At 36.5% G+C, this 20,830-nt stretch overlaps 1 protein-coding gene across 3 annotated transcripts in view; it reads left to right on the forward strand.

The window, feature by feature from the left end:
- Positions 1–20,830, forward strand: part of ADGB (androglobin) — a 99,210-nt gene that overhangs the window by 72,965 nt on the left and 5,415 nt on the right. For 2 of the 3 annotated variants that reach the window (XM_077175526.1, XM_077175527.1), the window contains 7 exons: positions 1,520–1,707; positions 3,222–3,406; positions 8,378–8,574; positions 9,743–9,854; positions 17,022–17,131; positions 18,638–18,793; positions 20,635–20,743. In XM_077175526.1, the coding sequence (XP_077031641.1) occupies positions 1,520–1,707; positions 3,222–3,406; positions 8,378–8,574; positions 9,743–9,854; positions 17,022–17,131; positions 18,638–18,793; positions 20,635–20,743 (1,057 nt within the window). Of the gene's footprint in view, positions 1–1,519; positions 1,708–3,221; positions 3,407–8,377; positions 8,575–9,742; positions 9,855–17,021; positions 17,132–18,637; positions 18,794–20,634; positions 20,744–20,830 lie in introns of those variants that run through there. The other variant, XR_013181398.1, reaches the window with a different exon arrangement.

The raw sequence follows: 20,830 nt of genomic DNA on the forward strand, positions 1-20,830 counted from the left end.
CATAAATTTAATGGGGTTGTTGACATATATTTTCTTATTTCTCAGTAGTGACTTGATCTTCCTACCAGACACAAAATTCAGTTACTGTGTTTTCTAATTGCTTGTAGTATTCACAAAGTGCCCACTCAAACAAACTTTTGGTCCTAAGTCTGAATTTTATGAATATTTTTAGTGAACATTAGGATTGTATAACATTAGCTTAATAGATAGGTATACAAGAGAAATGGTGAGAATTTGTTCTTCTCATACATGCCCTGCTGTCAGAAAGCAGTTGAATATCTGGATAAATCCTTCTCCATTTGCAGGTGTACTTGATAAGAACAGAGGGACCTGTGACTCTAAGCTTAACTAGATGTTTAATTAAGTGAGCTCTCCTGAATGGTTACTCTGAGTGGTTGCTGTTACCTTATGGTGATTAAAGGCTGTAAAGCATCTTACTGCTACAACTGCACAAATTGGAATAATGAATATTTTATTTCAATTTCATTCCAAATATTCAGTATTCATGGAGCCACAACCCTGAATTACTGGATAGTCCTGAAATCACAACCCTATTAATTATAAGGATTTTTCAACAAAGCTTTTTGCTGGTAAATGGTGATTTCTCTAAACAGAATTTAGAAAAGGACTGAAAGAAATAGAGCCTTTCAAAGTTTTTTCATTTGGGCAATTTCTTGGGTGGAACATGAAATTTTAATATTTGAAATATGGGGATAGTAGGGATAGTCAGACTACATGAAAAAGGGATTTAATGCTGAGTTCCCCTGCAACATTACAAGTGGCCATTTCACTCCTTATATCCTTTTTTCCTGCCCCTGCCTTTCAAGTAATTACATTCACATTGCCTTCATTTTCAAAAATACAAAATAATCAAAATTTGAATCTTTTTATGTTATATCCTGGCTCCTCATATTCTTATTCTCAGCACTCATAAAGAGCACCTAAATCTGCATCAGCCTTACTAATTGTGTGTTTCATTTTTTATTATTTTTTGAATTTTCTAATACTAGACATATTTTTCTTAACATATTTATAAAAATAAGATAAATATCTTGTAGTTTCATGCTATATCTGCAGTGGCATTATTAAATTAGGGTAAATGTTAATTTGAAAACTGAAGTCTGAAGTAACCTGATCTCTAAATTTCCATGCAACAAACTCATCCACCCCTACTTTCACACTCCCTAAGCATGAAGGCACATTTTAAAGCATGAAATACTTTGGTAACAAAGTAACTTCAGGACTTTGGTTGTATCTGCCCCGAAAAACACCTGCCAGCTTTCCAGTTAGATGGAATTGGATTTAACTTGTCATGTACCTTTTTGCCAAATACAAATTGCTAAAATAAGAGATGCTCCATAAGTTAGAGTAGACTGGAGTTACAAGATTCTTGCTGATGAAGGACATCTTATTATATATAAAAAAAGTGTAATGGACAAAAAGTGTGTTGCATGTAGTCACAGAGTGCCTTTTGAGTAGTGGTTTTGCCACATAAAAATGGCTTGTTTTCCCCTTTCAGAAAGGATACACTTTTGTGGCTGAAGCACACACGGGTGACCAGCCTGTGCCAGGTGGCAAATGGAAGCTCCGCTTCTGCAGCTCCCAGAGCGCCCTTCCATTTCTGTCTCGTGAGGCTGTCAACGATACCTTCTCTACTCTACAATTTAAGGAGTATTACATACCCAACAAGGAGTTTCTACTGTTTAGGTAAATATTAAGAGAAGGATGAATAAATTCTGGAGTTTATATCAGTCATCCCTAGCAGAAAAGTGTGTTCTTTCCTCTTTCTTAGAAGGGGAAAATATTGATTCAAATATCTGAATGTTATGGGCTATCAAATTAACATTTGATTAGTGAAAATGTTATTTGTGAAATATTGTCACTACTTAATGAGGAACAGGTGTGAAGTGCACAGACTATAACTTTAAAATCAAAATTCAGTGTTTTGCATTTCTGTAAGCTCTGTCTTATCCATATGCCGATTACTGAAATTCCATAGTACTTTTGGGAAATAAACATGTATTGAAACACTCTTTTCCCAATATATCAGACCAATTTCCATCTTGCAGTATTGACAGAAAAATTAATATTTGTTTTATTTTTGTGTGCTGATTCTTTTAGGAGAATATATTTAACAAACATGAGATTTAGGTTTTATTAATCGTTTTTTAAATTAATTAAAGTTCATTAAAATCCATTCTGAGTTAAGAACTGACCATTCCTAAATTGCTATACTTAAGTTTTTACACAAAGAACTTTGCATTGCACTACAACAGGCCCTGTGCTTAGAGTTGATTAAATGGGTGTATTTTGAAGATTAATTCTAAAACATTTTACCCTAATTCCTGGAAGCTTTTTCAATATTTCAAACCAACAAATTATTATTATTGGGATAGAGGTCTCTTTAAGAGAAGGAATCAGTTTCAACATAATTGAAGAAAGCATGTAATGAAAAAAACCCAAATGCACTAAAATTTGGTAAGCACTCTCTTTCTTGATTTTCATTCTTTCACCCTTCTGATGTTACCAACCTTAAAAATAATGATATATTTTTAGTTCCAAATGTGCTGAAGTCAGGGTGATGGAGTTTTTGTGTGGTTTTGTTTCTTTGCTTGTTTGGTGAGATTAGTCATAACAATTTGAATTTATGGACAAAAAGCATATAATACATAAACCAATGGGTTACAACATAACAGCTATTTGAACAACATAAAAACAATTATTTGAATTTTTTCCTCTGACTCTAATTCAACAGGTTTTTAATGCCACGGTCTTTTAAGCTGAACAAAGTAGCTATTGCCATCAAAGGAGATATCCCTACCCTTTTGACCCTTTTGAAAGCAAATAATCTTTTTTTTTTTTTTTTTGCTCAGGTACTTTTATAATGCTACAGTTCCCTAATCTGGCTAATGATATTCAACAAATAAAAGTACAGTAGGCATTCAAATGTCTATTTGGACATTAGATAAGGCAATGAAAAAAAAAAAAAAAGAAATAGCTAGACCACCCAATTTTTCAGCAGCAGCACTTGCTTTGTTTGTTAATTCACTGCATTAAACTTCACTACAGGAAGCTTAGCCCATCAGATTCAAGGAAAATAGTTTATTTGTAACTCAATTTTAAGTGTTTCCTTCCAGTTCAGCACAACATTAAGGTACTTCCCTAAAAAGAATGATCAAGTATAGTTGGTTATATTGCTATAATTTTTTCTTCCTCTTTAGGTATTTTGTAAAGGTCACAGCACCACATACTGCTACATTGCAGGTACAAACCTCTAATTCAGATGTGCTCATTAAACTACAAGTCCTAGATAATGAGAATGAAATTACAAGTGTCATTGGAAAGGGCAATGCAGTCATCCCAGTTTTTAATTTCTGGAGTAATCAATCACTTCTGAGCTCCCAGTGTAAGTATTTTATCCCATATTTAATAATTTTATTCACTGCAGGATATACATTCTTTCAGTAACTGTAGATAATCATGGAAAATGCTATTTTTCCCTGCTCTTTTCATTAACCTTTAATTTTACTGTTCAAAACCAAGAAGTACAATTGAATGAGGTAGATAATTCCTAGACATATTTTCAACAATGGACCCTGTAGTGCTCAGGTAATTTTAGACAAAAATTAAGTACCATCTGCCTGCCTCCATTATACTTCTTATACATAATAGATTTTAGAGACTACTGCCATGCCATCTTCTCTGATAATCTACATTTGTTTTCCTGTTTTCTATACACCTCACTTCTAAATCAAATGATTTCCATTTCATTTGTGTGCTATTTTGAATTATTCATTATAGTTGGGTTTCAATTTTAAAATTAATTCTTCATAAGAATTACAAGTTTGCTTAAATAAAGCAGATGTTTATAAGCCAAGTCTGCTACTGTACTCTCCAGTGACACTACTATACATAAGGTATGTAAGATATGAAAGTCTTCAGTCCTTCTATGAAGACTTCTAAACAATAAATCTATAAATCTGAGTTTGCCTATTTGAGCTTATTGAGAACCTGAGGCAAAGACAAATTGCTCAAATACCAGATTATTGCTTTGCTAAAGCCCAGAAGAGCATTATATTTCTTCTGCCCACCTCCACTATTTTGAACTGTGGAGTTTTCAAACATGATCCTTTAGCATAATGTGCAATATGAAATTCCAATGCTTTATGGGAAAAAAAAAATTCATCATATTTGTGAAACATCTTGATTTCTGTCTCAACTGCACCTTGTTATTACCGGAAATGTAAAAAAAAAAAATTAGTCCTATGGAGGCCATGCTCTTGAAATGTCATTCATCAGATGAGAACATTGGGTTTTTAAAGGAAGTCATGGAAAACCTGTCATGATTCTCTCTGAGTTACCAAGATAATCAGTAGCTATTTTTGGTTAATGTTTTTGGAATGTGGAAGTGGACTAGCAAACTTAATGGTAGACTGGTAGAAATAGAAAGAGGAATGTATAAAATAGCTCAGCTTAGGATCAGCATCACAGTAGTGTCAGGAAGATGCCAAGATACCCTCAGTGAAGTGAAGGAGAAACTTTGCTTCAGGAGAATGTCTCCTTGCAAAGGTGATGGTCTGAAGACTGAAATAAGTTAAAAAGCACAATCAAGTGACAGAGAAGAGAAATGGGTTCCACCAGAGGCTGAAAGGGAGAGGATGGGGCAAAATAACTAGAAGTGGTGTTTTGCTTTTGCCAGTCTACCAGGACACACATGTGAGAACTTTGCAAAATACGCTCAGAAGTCAGATACAAACATTCTAGCTCTAATATGCAATCATACAAATAATTTCTGTTAATTTAAAATTACTTTAATTCACTTTGAATTATTTGATGAATTATCTGTTACATTAACCTGATTGAAAATAGGAAGGTTTTTGAATCAGGGCCTATTTAGCAGCGGTGGACTGCTAAAATCCTGTTATGATTTTAGGCTATGTTTGAAGTTGAAATGAATATTCTGATGCTCATTAAGTGTGTGTGAGTATATAGAGAGTTGCCATTTGGAATGAATGACTGTGAAGCTGTTTGATGACTGTTTGTTCTTTTGTTTTACTATTATTTATATTTTTACAATAGTTATATTTTTACAATGCTAGACCAACTGGCCTTAACACTGAAGTTCTTTTCCTGTTAATATACATCCTGTATATCACAAAGAAGATAGTTTGTGTAGAATCTTTCATAACATCCAAATTAAATGAAAATATTGTGAAACATACGCAGTATAACCAATATGAGAGTCCTGTATTAGCCAATCTACTGAGTGTCTCTAGGTTCAGTAGGGGTTCAATCTTTGTAGAAGCATCTTTCTTTGGTATTGTCAAAAGTGTTTTTATGGCCTGTGCAATAACAATATACAAACTCTCAGAAATACTGATTCCAAGTTCAGGTGAAGATTCATACAAATGACACTCAATACAACAAGATCCCTTCTGGCAGTATTTCTTTGTTCTCTAAAAAAGTGTGTTTTCTCAGAATAAGAATAATCGGAAAACACTGCTATACCATTGGCACCAATCTTGTTAAAGCCACATACAATCCCTAGATTTGACACTTATTCACTACCACGCATGTTCTGCCTCTCATAGAATTGAACACTGTGTTGCCAGAAGTTCTCTTAAGTGACATTATTGCACAACCATCACCAATAAAACATTATCTTCCTGCCCACCCACAGCCTGTTAATTCATCTCCAGTCACAGCTGTTCTATTAATGTCTTTTACAGCTCAAAAACTACATTAAACCAACTGATTTTGAATACATTTACCTCTTCTGAGATGTAGCAGATGACTTGGACCTTGAACATTTGTTTGAAAATAAAGGACTTACATATTGACACACACATTGCAAGCACAATTTGTTTTGTTGATACAAGCACAGCAGTTGCCTAAGCACAGATAGGCAAGTGAATGCTCACAATCCTTTTATTTTCCACAGTAACAGCCTGATACAACCCTGTTAAAAAGTATAAAAATATCTTTCAGATATTTGTTTGAATATGGAAGTAAGGTAGGTGGAAGTTTCTTCTAGCCAGAACTTAGGAAAACCAAGAGTGACACACATATTTTTGTATATAGTAAGAAAAAAAAATTGGTGTTACAGCACCACCTGGTGACCATTGCGAAATTTAGTGGCTGTGTATGTATTTTTGGGAGCTTTTCCGGGTGATCTTTCCTGCAAAGGAAGCAGATTGACTCTTATGGGGGATTCCACCATTCTGAGAGGATTTATCTTCAAGGAAGGATCTTCCTCTTGGAAAATCTTTATAGAATTGTTCAATACTCAAGCTCTTCAGGTTTAGGAGAGAGAGAAGAGGCGAATAGTGAGACATTCATGAAAACCAGTTGTAGCCTAAGGAATACAACCTGCCTTGAGCTCTACCTATCTTGCTCGGTGGAGGTAAGGTCGTGCAGAGGGCAGCGCACATCTCCTAAAGCCCCGACACAACACATCTGGAGTGGAGCTCACCCCTCTCTTGACTCCAAAGGAGTACATCTAAATAGCCTTACTGCTTTAAAGCTACCCTTTTGTAAATTGCATCCACTGGCCCTTACTAACAGTGCTCAGACAGGCACTGAAGATCATTCCTGACTGGAAACCTTTATGAAAATATTGCAAATTGTAAACTAAAGGCAATTTATGCAATGAGAAAATGTCTTTGTTCTTCCATCTGGAATACAGGTTGTTTCTTTGAAACAGGTTTTCTTGCAGATATAGAATATTCGAGATTCAGGTCTGTGGATATTGTTTCTTATTCATCCAAATGCACTTCTATTGAGTGAAAGCCTCATGATTTTGGTTCCTTCTGATGAAAGACCCAATAATCTAACCACTGTGAATTACATCTACTCTCACCTTCACAGCATGGGACGTTAACTGATACCTAGACAGTTCAGCAGCAGCTGAACAAGAAACTATTCCACAGTTACAGGCTTGCTTAGGCATACCTCTTACAAAATAACAGCCATGGAGTTGCAGCGCCTTAAAAATGGTTTAGAAGAAGCAAAGTTTTGTCTTCCTTCACATTTCTCTCACAGGCGTCCTTGCCACAGGGACAACAAGAGGGATGCTCTGGTGCTAAAGGTTCTGAATGCAATGCAGAAGAGCAACTTAGAACTTGTGATTAGGAGCTTGAGACCCCTTCAAGAGACTGTCTCTGCAAGGTCTGATTTTGATTTCCTGATTTCTACTGCTTTTCTTAGGAACAAGGAAGCACTGGCTTATGCAGAGGAAAAGACGCAAGAGGAAGCAATCCATGACATTTGGCTTTCATAAGAAACAATATTTCCTGGCTCAAATTGAGTTTCTAGGGCCAAACTTAACCTCTAATTGGGCATTTATTCTTTGACACACCAGCATTAAATTTTGTTCCATCTGGTGTCTAGTAGTCCTGCCACCTCCTGTGAATTTCCCTGGATGTTTCATTAACATGCATGAAAGTGTGCATTTTTCTTTCAAAGTGTTGCAATGATGCAGTACCATCCTTTTTTTATGCAATGAATCCCAGGAGGAGTAAAGCCTCTTGTCTCAATGAAGTCAGATTGATATCTCTTTCCCAGGTGAAGCTGCTTGCCCAGAGGTGTTATTCTCTGTCCTTATTCAATTTTCTATGAGATGTTCACTTTTAGAATTCTTTTTTACTTTCTCTGTAGACATGCAGGCATAAGACCCCATCACAATGGCATTAGAAATGAAAACAAATTTATGTTTTCTGACTTAATATTTCTGTGCCAGACCTTCTTTAGAATAGTCTAGTTTTCACAGTTTTTCCACATAACTTCTTCCTTAGTTGAGAATTATATAAATTGATAAAGGATGGATCACAAATAAGGTGATCCTTTCAAGACTGGCTCTTTTGTAGCTCAAGTTAGCTACGATTTTGTTTCAGGTTGGCACAAAGAGATAAGAGACTTCTGTAAGGGTATGCAGTGCCAGAACTGTGGCCAATGCACCTCTTCCCTTCATCCAGTTTTACACAATTTATTAAATTAGGTTAGCCACAAAGGGATTCCATCATAGAGAGCACAAGGCTCTCTACATTTTGTAATGTATAGCATGGTGCTGTGATGGTTAGTGCAGGAAAAAAACATGGGCTTTCAGGGGGAAAATTATATGCTTTATAAACTAACAACAGTCATATATATATAGTCTTCAATTTCTCATTATTTACTTTGAAGATATTTGTGATTTGCACTCAAAATGAAATCAGGGTAGTATTTGGAATAAGCATCATTTTAATTGGAAGCTTGTGAGTATAATCCAGTATGAGAAAATGGACTATGTCAATTCTTTCTGATACTTTCTGGGAGCATCTGTTTACCTCATACCAGTAATTCATAGAATTTCAGGACCTCTTTTTTTGTCATCTTGCAGTAAAAAACCTACAAGTTATTCAAAGTAGTACAGTGAAGGGATTGGAAACTGGACGATTAAAAAAAGGAAGTCATAATTCATCAAAGGACAGCAAAGCTTCTTCCAAGACAGACCTTGTACAGGAATGCTCAGTGATATTAACAGATGAATCTTCAGTCTCAGAAAACTTTGAAAATAATGTTGGAAGCCCAGAACAAGTAAGAGTTTGTTAATCACTGGTATTTGGGAAGAAAAAAAAAAGCAAACAAACAGTGAAGTATTATTGCTAATTCTTTTGGTACATGTGGAGAGATCTTCTATCCTTGGGTAAAAATGAGAATCTAAAATTAATATTGTCAGTAGCTTTTGAATGAGGTGCTAAAAAAAGGTTAATGTACATGTATGAATGACTAAATAAGTAGGGGGTTTCATATCAAGGTGATTTACTCTAAGTGTTCTTCATCTGGCAAATCAAATACAAGTACAGCATAACTTTCACATAGAGATCAAAAATTGCCAGAAATAAAACTAAAGTTTTGATGCTTCAATATGAGCTTTCTTTGAAATATGATATTATAGAAGACCATCTGTAATAGTTTGCATAGAGAAACACCTATTTCCACTCAGCTGCAAGTTTTAGTAACAGACACATATTACCTGCTTCTCAAGTTCATGTTTGTCAGAGGCTAATGTCAAACCATGGGTTTTTCTTGATGCCATTTAGTATTGTCTATTTTAGAGAAATTAAGTATACTTTCTAAAACAGTTCTTGTTTTACATCTCCACATGGTTTTCTGCTGTGATTTTTTCTTGCTAGTTGAATTAAATTACAACAAAATAAAGAAAGAAAACAAAAATTATTGAGAAATAGACTTCAAAGTTGCTTCTTTGACTCAGAACTGGCATTAGAATTTTGGAAAACAGTTTCTAAATATGATCATTTCCAATTCAGTTTGGACAACGTTTGAAACAGCCCATGGACCCTGTCACCTCTGCCTCAAATTAAGGCATTATTGAGTGCTAGTGCAAGGGCTCAAAGCCCTGTAGTAAGTCTTAAAATCAAAGACAAAAGTCTTTGTTGTAGTACATGGCATACATAGGGAAGTTACATGGAAATCTTACAGGAATGTAGCTCCTTATTGTGTAGCCCAGTTTAGTTTTACTTGATAAACACATGAGTAATTGTTTAACTTCACAGGAATTAAAATGAGATCTGTGGAATTAACATTAATTTTTTAAGCTTCTTGTGAATGCTGTTGTGTGCAAGCTTGTAAATTAATTATGTGTTTTATTTGCTGAATTCAATAGCTGGCACTTTATTAACCTGCAGGACTTGAATGCTTGTTACAAATGCTATGACTTCAGCATGTTGCATTTTCTTTGCAGTCTCACCAGTATTCAATAGAGGCATTGGTGTTGCATGATAGTTGGCCACTTACTGAGAGTGAGTCTTTGCTTGTTCAGGAACTGAAAGAGAAGCAGAAAGATGATATCAAAGGTAGGTTAATCTAAGTACATATTTAGTCAAACGTATCATGTCACTGCTTTTAAAAAATATCTATTACTACAAGCAACATTTTTCACTGTTTGAGTGAAATAACTAGGCAAGAAAAGTCTTTCTTCTGTAGTTCTTAGAAATGAAGTTTGATTGCATGAATCTACATCTTCAGTTCACAAAATATAAGGAAATCAGAGACTACACTGCAAGACACCTTCTTAGGGCCCAGCTTTAGGTAGAGATCTGGAACAGAAGCGTGCCTGCTGGTAATATAAGAAAATGCACTGAACAAGATGTGGGGAAAGGCCTAGTTTGGGAAATGTATTCCTTCTGTACTGCTGGGAGAAGAATTTAGCCAGAGAAAAGGCTAAGAAAGTTCCCAAGTACAGTCTGTATGTCTAAGTCATGAAGGGGACAGAGAAATTACAGAAGGTTTTGGGTTTTTTACAGATTATTGTAGCATTTCTTCTTAAGGGACAGTAAAAACCAACCCCAAGACATATTAAAAGCACTTAGAATCCTAGTCAGTATCCTGTAAATTAGATAAGTGTCTCATATTTTCTTCTTCTTTTATCAAGCAGGTTGACACAAGATTATTTAGATCTTTATTATGTTAAAGTTTATCACTCTGGACCCAAGAGCCTGAGAGAGGCAAGGCTCTGCCACTGCACATTCCTAGATCCAACTGTTTGTGAGGCTGAAGATGAAATCCCACCAAGCATGTGCACATAGACACAGATACACACGATGTATATGTGTATGTAAGGGTGTATATATACACAGAAACACACACACATTGTCAGCTACAGAGATCTCAGACAGACACTCAGCACAAACACAAACAGCACCAGCTGCCTTATCTTGATTTTCCCTCTTAGGCTGGAAAGAATGGAAGTCCCCTAGATAGACTGTATATTTCTGAAAAGGCAGATTCTTCCACCAGCTGCACCTAATATCCCCCATAGCTTGCCTCTGCATCCCCTACAATCTCTGAGGCTGCAGCCCTACTCCGGCTGCTGGTGCAGAACATCAACACACACATGCAGCTGATTCTCCTGTGTTCTCACCCCTAGGTTCCTGCAGAACCTAAAATATTACTTCCCAGCATTCATTAGATTTTCTGTACCATTAATATTAAAGTTCTATAACTCAATTTTTAAAAGAAGTAATAAAAAAATATTATTTGCTTCCTCATATACATACACTTGCTAATACTCAAAAATATTTATTTAGGATGGCTTGATTTTATTTACTAGTGGTATGTCTCACTTTTTATTCCATTACAGTTTTCTTTTTAAATGTCTGGTCAGGTCTTTTTTTCAGTAATTTCTAGTACTCTGGACTGAACTTAGATTCAACAGCAGTAATTGCTGATGGATATTATTTAATTTCTTGGGTTTGGGATATATGCAGCATTTGAGATTTTTTTCATTATTTCTTCAGTTATTATTACACAACTTTAAAAATATATATCTTCTTGGTTTGCTGTAGTCTGTAGTCAGTTTAGTAGCATTTGAGGAGCTATGTCATGTAGTCTTACAGACTTGTACACAGCTCTTTTAGTGATTTCACCTGCTTGTATTTTGTTGTGTTCTTCACAATATCACATTTTCTTCCTAGATTATTCCATTCATTCTCTTAGTTTTCCCTGTTTGACTCCTTCTCACAATAGACATTCTATTACATCCTCTTACCCTTCTGAGCTGGCTACATTGTGACAGCTTGCACTTGACAATATCCTTTTATACAGTTCCGCCATGGTCTGTAAAACTGCAGGTCAAAGGAGGTGACTTAATCTCCTAAATTTCTTCATTAGTTCTCAGCTCATATCACTAAATCTTGGCAATGTCATGCGTGTTCTCTCGTTGAACTCAAGGTAGCACTACTCCAGTTCATAACTCCCCTTCTCCATGCTAATTGATGCTCATTTGCTGTCAGTGACAACGAGCACTTTTTTTCTTGGGATTATTTTAAAATGGTGTAAATATAATAATTTTTAAATGGTGTAATTTTTGTGCCCTCTCAGAAATGCTGCCTTTCAAAGTAACCAAATCCATTTCACAGTTCTTATTAACTGAGTGTCTCTGCTTATACAAGGATACCAGCAAGTTGCCTAGGCCACCAACAGAGTTAAAAGACAACTTATAGCAAAAAGTTGAAACATCAATACTCACTTGATATTTAGTGTTTATCCTTTGTACCCCTATTGACAGCAATATTTATCTGAAGTGCTTACTATAGTTCAGTATTTTGGGGGAAAGCCCAAATGTTTATTCCTTTCTCTGATTGTGAGCTAGTCTTAAATCAGTTTGAAAACTGACCTTTACCATTTAAAATTGCCAACACAAGTTGTCAGACACAAAATTCATATAATAATAATGTTGGAATGTAACCATAAAGGTATTATTTCACCACATGATTTTTAAGAATGCTGCAGTGAGCCAGGTGAAAAATTTATGCAAAACGTTTTCCCTTTTTCAAGTATCCCTTTTTCATGTAAGCCAAGACTGCCATCTAGAGTTAATTTTGTATTAAAGCTAATTTATCATGACAATGATAAATTTCAACTCTGTATTAAGAGCTACTAAAATCTTTTAAAATATTCTCCCTTTAAATTAAGACCCATGCTATTATACTCTTGCTATTCACCAATATTATAAATACTTATTTAGAACATTTTTGAAGAAAGTAAATTCTCCGATACACAGATGCTAGGATAATTTTGTATTTCTTGATGTTTGTACTTGTAAAAAGAACTATGTTAGCAAAAGTTACTTTGTGAATAATACTTAGTCATATTTATTATATATAAAATCCCATTAAATTTTTCATTAAAGAACCCACTGTACAAACAAATCATTAAAAAGGCATTAGGCAGGAAAACCTAAGTACACAGAAATTAGGAAATTCCATGTAGTTTATTTATAGTGTCTTTATTCTTTCCCCTTTCTTCCTCCCTTTTTTGTTTATTTGATTTTTGTTTTGGTTTGGTTTGTTTGTTTGTTTTTTGTGGTTTTTTGCCTCTTTCTTCTGAGCACTGTTATGGAGCAAGCTTTCAATGGAAAAAGACTTTAAAATGTAAGGTCAAGATTCCTGTATAAAAGGGGAACAATAAGCAGGCAATCTTGCAACTGCTAGCACCATTTTCAGTTGCTTGACTGTGTGATCATTTTAAGGTTCATTTTGTATTTAGGATTTTTGGCTATTACGTTTCTGGGTTCTTTGGTTATATTTTTCTTGTAGCAAGATCATCACTTTTATTGTGCAACTGTCACAACCCCAAGCTGAATCATCACTGTGTGCTGAATGCTAACTGCAGCACGTATTTTACATATTGCCTTAAATTAACTTAGAACTGTAAGCTGTTGATGAGGGCTGTCTATGCAACTGGGAAAGCAGGAGAAGATGGAGTGCCCAGCCCAGGTAGTAGAGGTAGGTTTAAAAAGGCAGGACAGACAATATGTTTTGGAATATTCCTTTTTATCCTCTGGGACGGTCAAAGTTTCTCCCACAGGTGTTATTTTCCCACAGGAGAACTTTCTGGCTCATGCCAAGGAGAGGATTCCATGGGATGTTTAACAGGATGTTCAGATCTCTCAATCTCTCTCTTTCCCAGCTTGCCTGTCAGTAGTGATTAATCACTTGCCTGGTGTTCAGTGAACAAATAGTTCACAGAGGGTACATGATGGTGCTGTAGATCTGTTAGCCATGCCCTAAGCCCACACTAGTACTGCAACCAGATTATTGGTTTGCTTCTGTCCTGGTGCATTTTTTCTGTAACTTTAATGTCTGGGTGAGCCCAACTTTGGAAAGACTTTTGACATTGCCATCTGTCAAGAATCTTTCTGAGGGTCCAGTCAAAGACAGGAAAAGTGACATCTGAACTTCTCAATCTTTTCTGAATGAAATCTAAAAGTCCCTCACTGGGCAACTAACAGTCATTGCTACCAGCTACTGGGTAGTCCCACTAAATGCTCAGAGCCTATTTCAGATAGCAGTAGCATGATATCTTCTCAAAGAAAGCTACAAAAGACTCCTTTGTGTTATACCTATGAATAAGATAGATTCTCTGTAATTTAAATTTCATAAACCAGGAGCAGCTGCCTATCTAAAAATGAGAATTTATGTATCTCAATCTGAAACTGAATTTCAGCTAGGAATCATTTGGTGCAATTGTTTAACTTGTCATAGACAGGACATCAGACTGGACAATCACTTTGGTCCCATTTGGCATTAGACTAAATGAATTTTTGTATAAATAATAGAAAAGAAGTAGAGAAGCTAATTTTAAAGTTGCTGTCAGCTGTTTGTCATCACTGTCAGCCCGTGTGATGACCAAGCTTTTCTTGGTGCCACACAGATATAAAAAACTGCCACTGAGAGTTTGTGATGACTGATGCATAAGCTGAGCTGGAATGGCCTTTTACTTTCTTTATCATCTGCCTGCCTTTCTTATCATATCCCATACAAAGCATTTGCCTGGCTTTGCCCTTAGAAGAGCCCCAAGCTGCTGCTCTCATCTCCCTTTGATTCAGAGTGGGCAGCATGCCAAAATGCAGTCATTGCCCCCTCCAGGCATTTCTGGAGGTTGATCCCTTAACTGGGATACTGCTTGCTCTGCTGAGGAAGTGGGAAGGGCTGGGGGAACCTGGACAGTGCAGTACATGGGAGAGCTTGGAGATCTCAGTTTAATCTTGCCCTAAGCCTACATATCTGGAGTTAAAGTAGGTTACCTCATTCTAGACCCTGTAATTTCTTATGCTTGTTTGTTCTTTACTAACTTATCAGGGTATGCTATAAGTTCAGAGCATCAAAATGTTATAATTCAGAGTCACAAAATATTTCTAGAAACCAGACAAAGCTTGTAGTATCCCATGACATAGAAAGTCTTTGTCTGGGATCATTTAGCTAAATACACTGAATGTCTTTGAGTGTTTGTGTAAACAATAAATAATTTAATAATGCCTCTCTAAAATTTAATAATGCCTTGAATAATGTATGTACACTGTAGTAAACCCCATAGATTTGGGAAAAGCACCATGGAGAATCTGAACAATAGGAATGCTGAGGCAGCAAAGAAGTTCCTGTCTCCCTGGACCTCCACCCCATAACCTATCTCTGTAACCCTATAAGGCAATGTTACTTTAACCCTTACTATTGGTCAAATAGGTATACCCCTAAACCCTTACCATTCATTAAGTTTGGATTCTATCCAACCCTATAAAAAGGGCATACTGTACCCCATTCAACAGAAGAAGAGCTGTCACTGGGACCCTTCGCAGACTTCCCCAATAAAGCCATCTCTGTGGAACCAGTCAGCGCCTCTCCTTCTCCTCTGTCTGCCATCTGCTGCAGCCTCAAGCCAAGGGCAAACTTACCTAGTAAGCAAGAGCTGAAATCCTAAGAGCCTGCGATCACTATAGAGCTGATAGCCACCAAGCTTGCTATGGGGTTTGGCCCACAGCTACGGGCCTGAGCTAGCTTAGCCTTCGGGCATCCTGGCTCCCTGCTGACTGGGCCCCCGGGCTATATTGCTCTGTGTAATAATAAGGCCAAATCAGAGGCTTTATTAGTACACCAGACTGATTTATGGTGCTACTATGTAATGATAATGTGAAATTAAAGAGAGAGCCATTTATGTAGCAATTTTATAACTTTTAATTATGTCATCACTGTTTTATATTTGCATTTCCTGTGGAATTGTTTTACTATATTCAATATTTGTGGAGACCACTTTAATTTTTTTTGCTTTTATTCATTAATATGTGCCTTAGTAGCACTGAACCAATTTAAGCTTTACACTTTGGTGTAAAATGTCACTGGACATTTTTTAAGTAGCATGAGGAGATAAGAATAATACTATTTCTAGATAAATACAAGTACGATGTATGATGTAACACACTTATATACCATATAATATATATTTGTATGTGAAGCTATATGTGAGTTACAGATATGTTTCTATGTCTTTAATATTTACAGCTTAATTAACTGTGCAGTACAATGATTTGTCCTCAGTGGAAAGAAATTGGAAAAGCACTAAGTGAAAGATATCTACCTTAAAAGTATTAAATGAAAGATAGATATCTTATTATTATCATCAGACTGTGAAACAGTCACTCATATCAACTTTTTTTTCTGAGAGAAGTCCCCTGTTTTACTGTATTGGCTAAATCTAGGTTTTCAGCACTTCTCTCAATGTTTCAGGCAGTAGGAAGGTGGAAGGAAATGGAGATTTCAGACTCAGGTTTTTAATCTTTGTCATAATGTTTGAGATTCATCCCTGGTTGTTTCAACTGACACATTCTTTATAAATAATAAAATTATATGCTATTACATGCTTTATTTATTAATTTATTTTAAAAACAATATGACACGCATGAAGTCTTGTTTACAGCTCTCATCAGCTAAGACCTTGCAAAATAACTGTTGCAAATGTCAATTAACAGTATCATTAATTCAAACATATAGTACACATATGCACTGATAATATAATTAATTTAAAATGTCCCCAGATAGTTCTGACAATGACAATTTTGCATTTCTTAAATATGCATTGAGTCTCAAACATGTTTCTTTGCTTTAACTTCCTTGCATTTTATAGGGTGTACCTACATTCTTTGTTCTAGATAGTCTTAGGATGGGAGATAATGAGAACATTTACTTTACCTGGTTTGAGCTTCATACTTTCCTGGTGCATAACAAACATAACAAACACTGACAGAGATTGTATGTAGAAGGGAAGTGAGAGCCAGGCTGTGATTTTGTGCATTGCAGTCTTTGTACTGACCCATACACAAAGCAGCAATGCAGTGACTGCTGGCAGGCACCATGGTAAACTCTCAGTTAAGCCCTGGGTAAAGTGTTATTTAGGACAGATAAGGCTGTCACAATGTGTTCACCTTGTAAGTATGTTTTTAAAAGTTGTTTGGTCCTCATATTCTTTCTTGATAGTACTTGAAAGTGTCAACTAATTAACTGGCTTTCCTTTGCCTCTCTGTGTGGTTGTTTTGTGCTGTTATTCCACCCTGGGTTTTATATGGGGAACTATATTAATGGATAACAATGACATTCTCTAAATCCTAATGCATTATAACCACATTTGAGTAAAACACAGGAGAAAGTATGACGAGCACAGTTTTCCCCTAATTCTCACTTCTTTCCAAGTTAAAAAGATTGCAAATATTCCTAAATCAACCAGAGGATCAAAAGATACAGCATCTGAGAAGATAGAAAAAGAGGAGTTCTGGAAAGAAGGTGCACCACTTGAATCTCAGGTGAGAACAAGGCCAAAGCCTCAATTTGTTGAATGTGCCATCCTTGCACTGAATATAGAGATATTCTCAGGTCTGCAGATCAGTACTGCTAGGACTTCAAATGTCCCTTGTATTTCTCTATACCCTCCTTTGCCACCTTTTTAGCTTAACACTTGAGAAATGTTGAATTAAAAAATTTGAATGTAAAAGATGTGCATCCTGGATTTAGATACACAATTTGCTCATTTCTTTGTTTATGTATAAAGGAAAAGGTGGTTGTTTCTTTTGTTGTTGTAGTTTCTGTCTCTGCTGAAGGCTTACCAAACTCCAAGAATTCACCATATTTGTGTCCCATTAATCCTTCATTGTAGTGGCTTCCATGGGTTCCTAGGGAGATGAAATAGGTTTTTCCACTGTAGTCAGTTTGTGTCTCATATATCACAATTGTCAGTAGCATGCAGACATACAGTGGCAGAAAAATTGGTGTGTACTTACTTACTTGGAAGTTCTTATCCCCTGGGATGGATCATCTGAGTGTTCTGTGGCTGTCTGAAAAGCTATTGCCAGCCTTTATGCCTTAAAAGGAATAATTGACATTACTGGTTGCAAACGGATTAATGGAAAGCAATGAAGGAACTGACAGCTTCTTGTTTAATGGCATTGCTTTTGCTGGGAATTTTCTGCCTCATGGTGTGTAGCTTAAGCAAAGAACCATAGAGCTTTTCATTAAGAAATCTCTACTGATTTTTTTTAGTTGACTAACCTTGCTGCACAGCAGACTTCCCTGTGATTCTGCCTTACACTAGAGGTGCTGTGATGATGGTTCTTGGGAGTCCACCACTAAAACAGATACAAGTCTTGAGATGGAGCCCTTGGAGAAAGAGATGTCCACCTATTGTCTCAAACAAGAGCTTAACTCCTAACCTAGTTCTAAGTCTTGGGCTTAAAGCTTCTCCAAATGATATGTTTTCCCGAAAAATATGCAGCACAGTATCTATTTTCTTGGTCAGGCATCAGAATAGTCAACTAGACTTCAGGCCTTACTTACCCTGTGATTCTGGAGAAGCCATGCATTAAGGTGTTGGAGAGACTGGGAAGTGCTTGGAAAAGAACCTTACGAGACAGAGCAAGGTTTATTTCTATACAAAAATCCCACTTGAATATAATAAGGCTACTAGTAAAGAAGCTTGTGGAAGGAGAGGAGAGGAGAGGAGATAAAACAATTGCATGAAAAATCACACAAAATACTCTTGTTCAGACAAACTGTTCAGTTTTGGGAGTGTGAAGCATGCTGCATGGGGGTGGGGGAAAACATGTGAACAAAATGCCTCGAAGAGCTTCCAGGCATTGCAAAGTAATCTTTCTTTCCTTTGGCAGCCTCTGTTTATGTCATAATGCACATCAAAGTCTGTCAATGTACAATGTATATCAGTCAGAAAAATTACCAGTACACAAAACCATAACTTCATCCTAAAGAGTGGTAGTAGATGTATACCAGTGACTACATTATGTTTATGATGCTTTCAGCCAGGAGAGTCAAATGCCCCCTACTGTATTCTACGCATAGTTAGTGACCAGAAAGAGGCAGAGTTTCTGGAGGTGAAGAAGGACACCCGGCGAGTAGATGCGATCAGAGCCATGAAAGAAGCATGGGAGTCTGCAGAGCCAGGGAGAGCTGTTAAGGTAATATCAGAGTGATATCTCTGCAGTGATGTTTCTTCACAAGTTCCAGGAGTTGTTGTAAATGGTAGAGCACTTGCCACAACAGAAACCTGCCTTCGTAGGGCTGTTCTCTTCACCCCTTTGGAAGACAGGAAATTTTACAGTTTAAAGCATTAAAAGTGATTATGTGCCTGACTTCTGGGTAGGAATCCAGATTGTCTACATCAGCCTTCTGTAGATCACTGAGACTTTAGGTTCTACTTTACAAAACATAGATAAGTTTCTCCTTAGAAAGCCCACTACCTCTACACATTTGCAAAGCTGCTACTTGTGACAAGTTTAATGTTTAGCGTGAACAGATTCTATCGAGAAATACACTGCTATAACATGCCAAAAATTATTTCTCCTGAAGAACTGGCAACTGGTCATACCCGTACCAAAATTGTTCCTTTCAGCCAGCATTCCAAACTCAGTCTGCATTGCAGGTTACCCAAGAGCCTGTAACACGCTCAGTATGAATTCACAGTTTTGGAGAAGCAATACTGATCTAGTTGCCAGGTGCATCTGGGTGCTTTTGAAGTGACATATGCTTGAGATGGAAAAATAATACATGTTCTTTCTAGCAAAGCAAAAAGTGCAGTGCTGATTCAGAATTGGAAGCGTCATTAGCAAAGAAAAATAAAATAACAAAGTGCAGTCTTCAAACTCATCTGACAGTCATTTCCTATCACCACCAATACCCTTAAGGTATGTACAGCCAGAATCCCCAGCTTAGAAATTTGGGTGTTTTAGTATTAACTTTCAGAAATGAATCTGAAACACGAGCCTTCTCAGTTACACTCTCAGATTTTCTCAGTTCTTTTCAGTGTGTTCAAAGCTCAAAACTTTTCCTGACACTACTCTGTTAAACTCTGAACTAAGGAGAAATGCTGCTGTGCAGCTTTGATTAGTTGTGCTGAGATTGAAAATGCAAGTACAACCTCCTAAAAGTTAGCTAGAAATGAATCCCCTTTGATGTGTGAAGACTCTTCAGAATCTGGTTCTATCACTGTTATCTTTTTTAATCAGAAAATCAACTGAATTGCAACTACAGGATTCCACTTTTGAATCCCCTTATGTTTGTGACTTTTTTTTAAAACAGCTGTCATTAAGAAAATTGCAGCAACAATAGAATATGCTAAAAAAAAAGGTCTAAATTGGGGCTATGCTATCCAGATTAAGTAGCTTCTCCTCTCCTTTCTTCTTGACAACCCTGGCCCAATGTCTGCCTATTCCAGGGGTCAGAGACCCTCTGACTCAGGAAATTGAGTTCCTGACTCCAGGCTGACCAAAAGCCAAAGGGCTTCTCTGTCCATTCTGGCAATGACAGCCCTTAAGAGAATTCCAAGTGAATCAAAGTCTCCTTCTGAAAAGACAGAAGTGCTGATGTCTGGTTTTGGCATCAAAGATAATTGAGTCTCAAAGGGTTTGCACTCAAAGGTCCCATTTTTCAAGAGGAAGTGTAAATCATCAGGCTATAGGAGCTCCTAGGAGATGCATTTGCCATACATCCAGCTATACAGTTTTTATTTTATTTTTAATCTCAATAGTATTTTAAACTGCCCAGAGATCAGTGATTTCCCAGCATTTCATTGGACAGACATCTTTAGGGTAAGTGTGCAATGTCTCATGACTGATTCAGTGGGATCCTGGCATCTTTTCTGATTCCAGAACCAGGCAGACTTGCACACTGCACTCTGTGACCAATAAGACCATGTTAGGTCTTATTGAAGACTTATAGAATCTTACTTTAGAAAAATCTTTGAGATTTGAAATATGCAGTAAAAGTTTTGTTATCTGGATTGTAAAACTTTGATCTGTAGGCTTTTCAGGAACGCGTGCGTTTTATTAATAAGTATGCTGTGAGAGATTCAGAGGAACCCATAGCTGAGGCTGAGACTGGCAACTTAACACCTGGTTCAGAAGAAGAAGGTAAAAGTACTGCTTTCTATGTCTTCTGTTCAGCATGTTCCACTCCTTAGGAAAGGGTTCTGCATTAAATACTGGTAGTAGATGGAT

This window comes from Agelaius phoeniceus, chromosome 3 (assembly GCF_051311805.1).
Source record: "Agelaius phoeniceus isolate bAgePho1 chromosome 3, bAgePho1.hap1, whole genome shotgun sequence".
NCBI lineage: Eukaryota > Metazoa > Chordata > Aves > Passeriformes > Icteridae > Agelaius > Agelaius phoeniceus.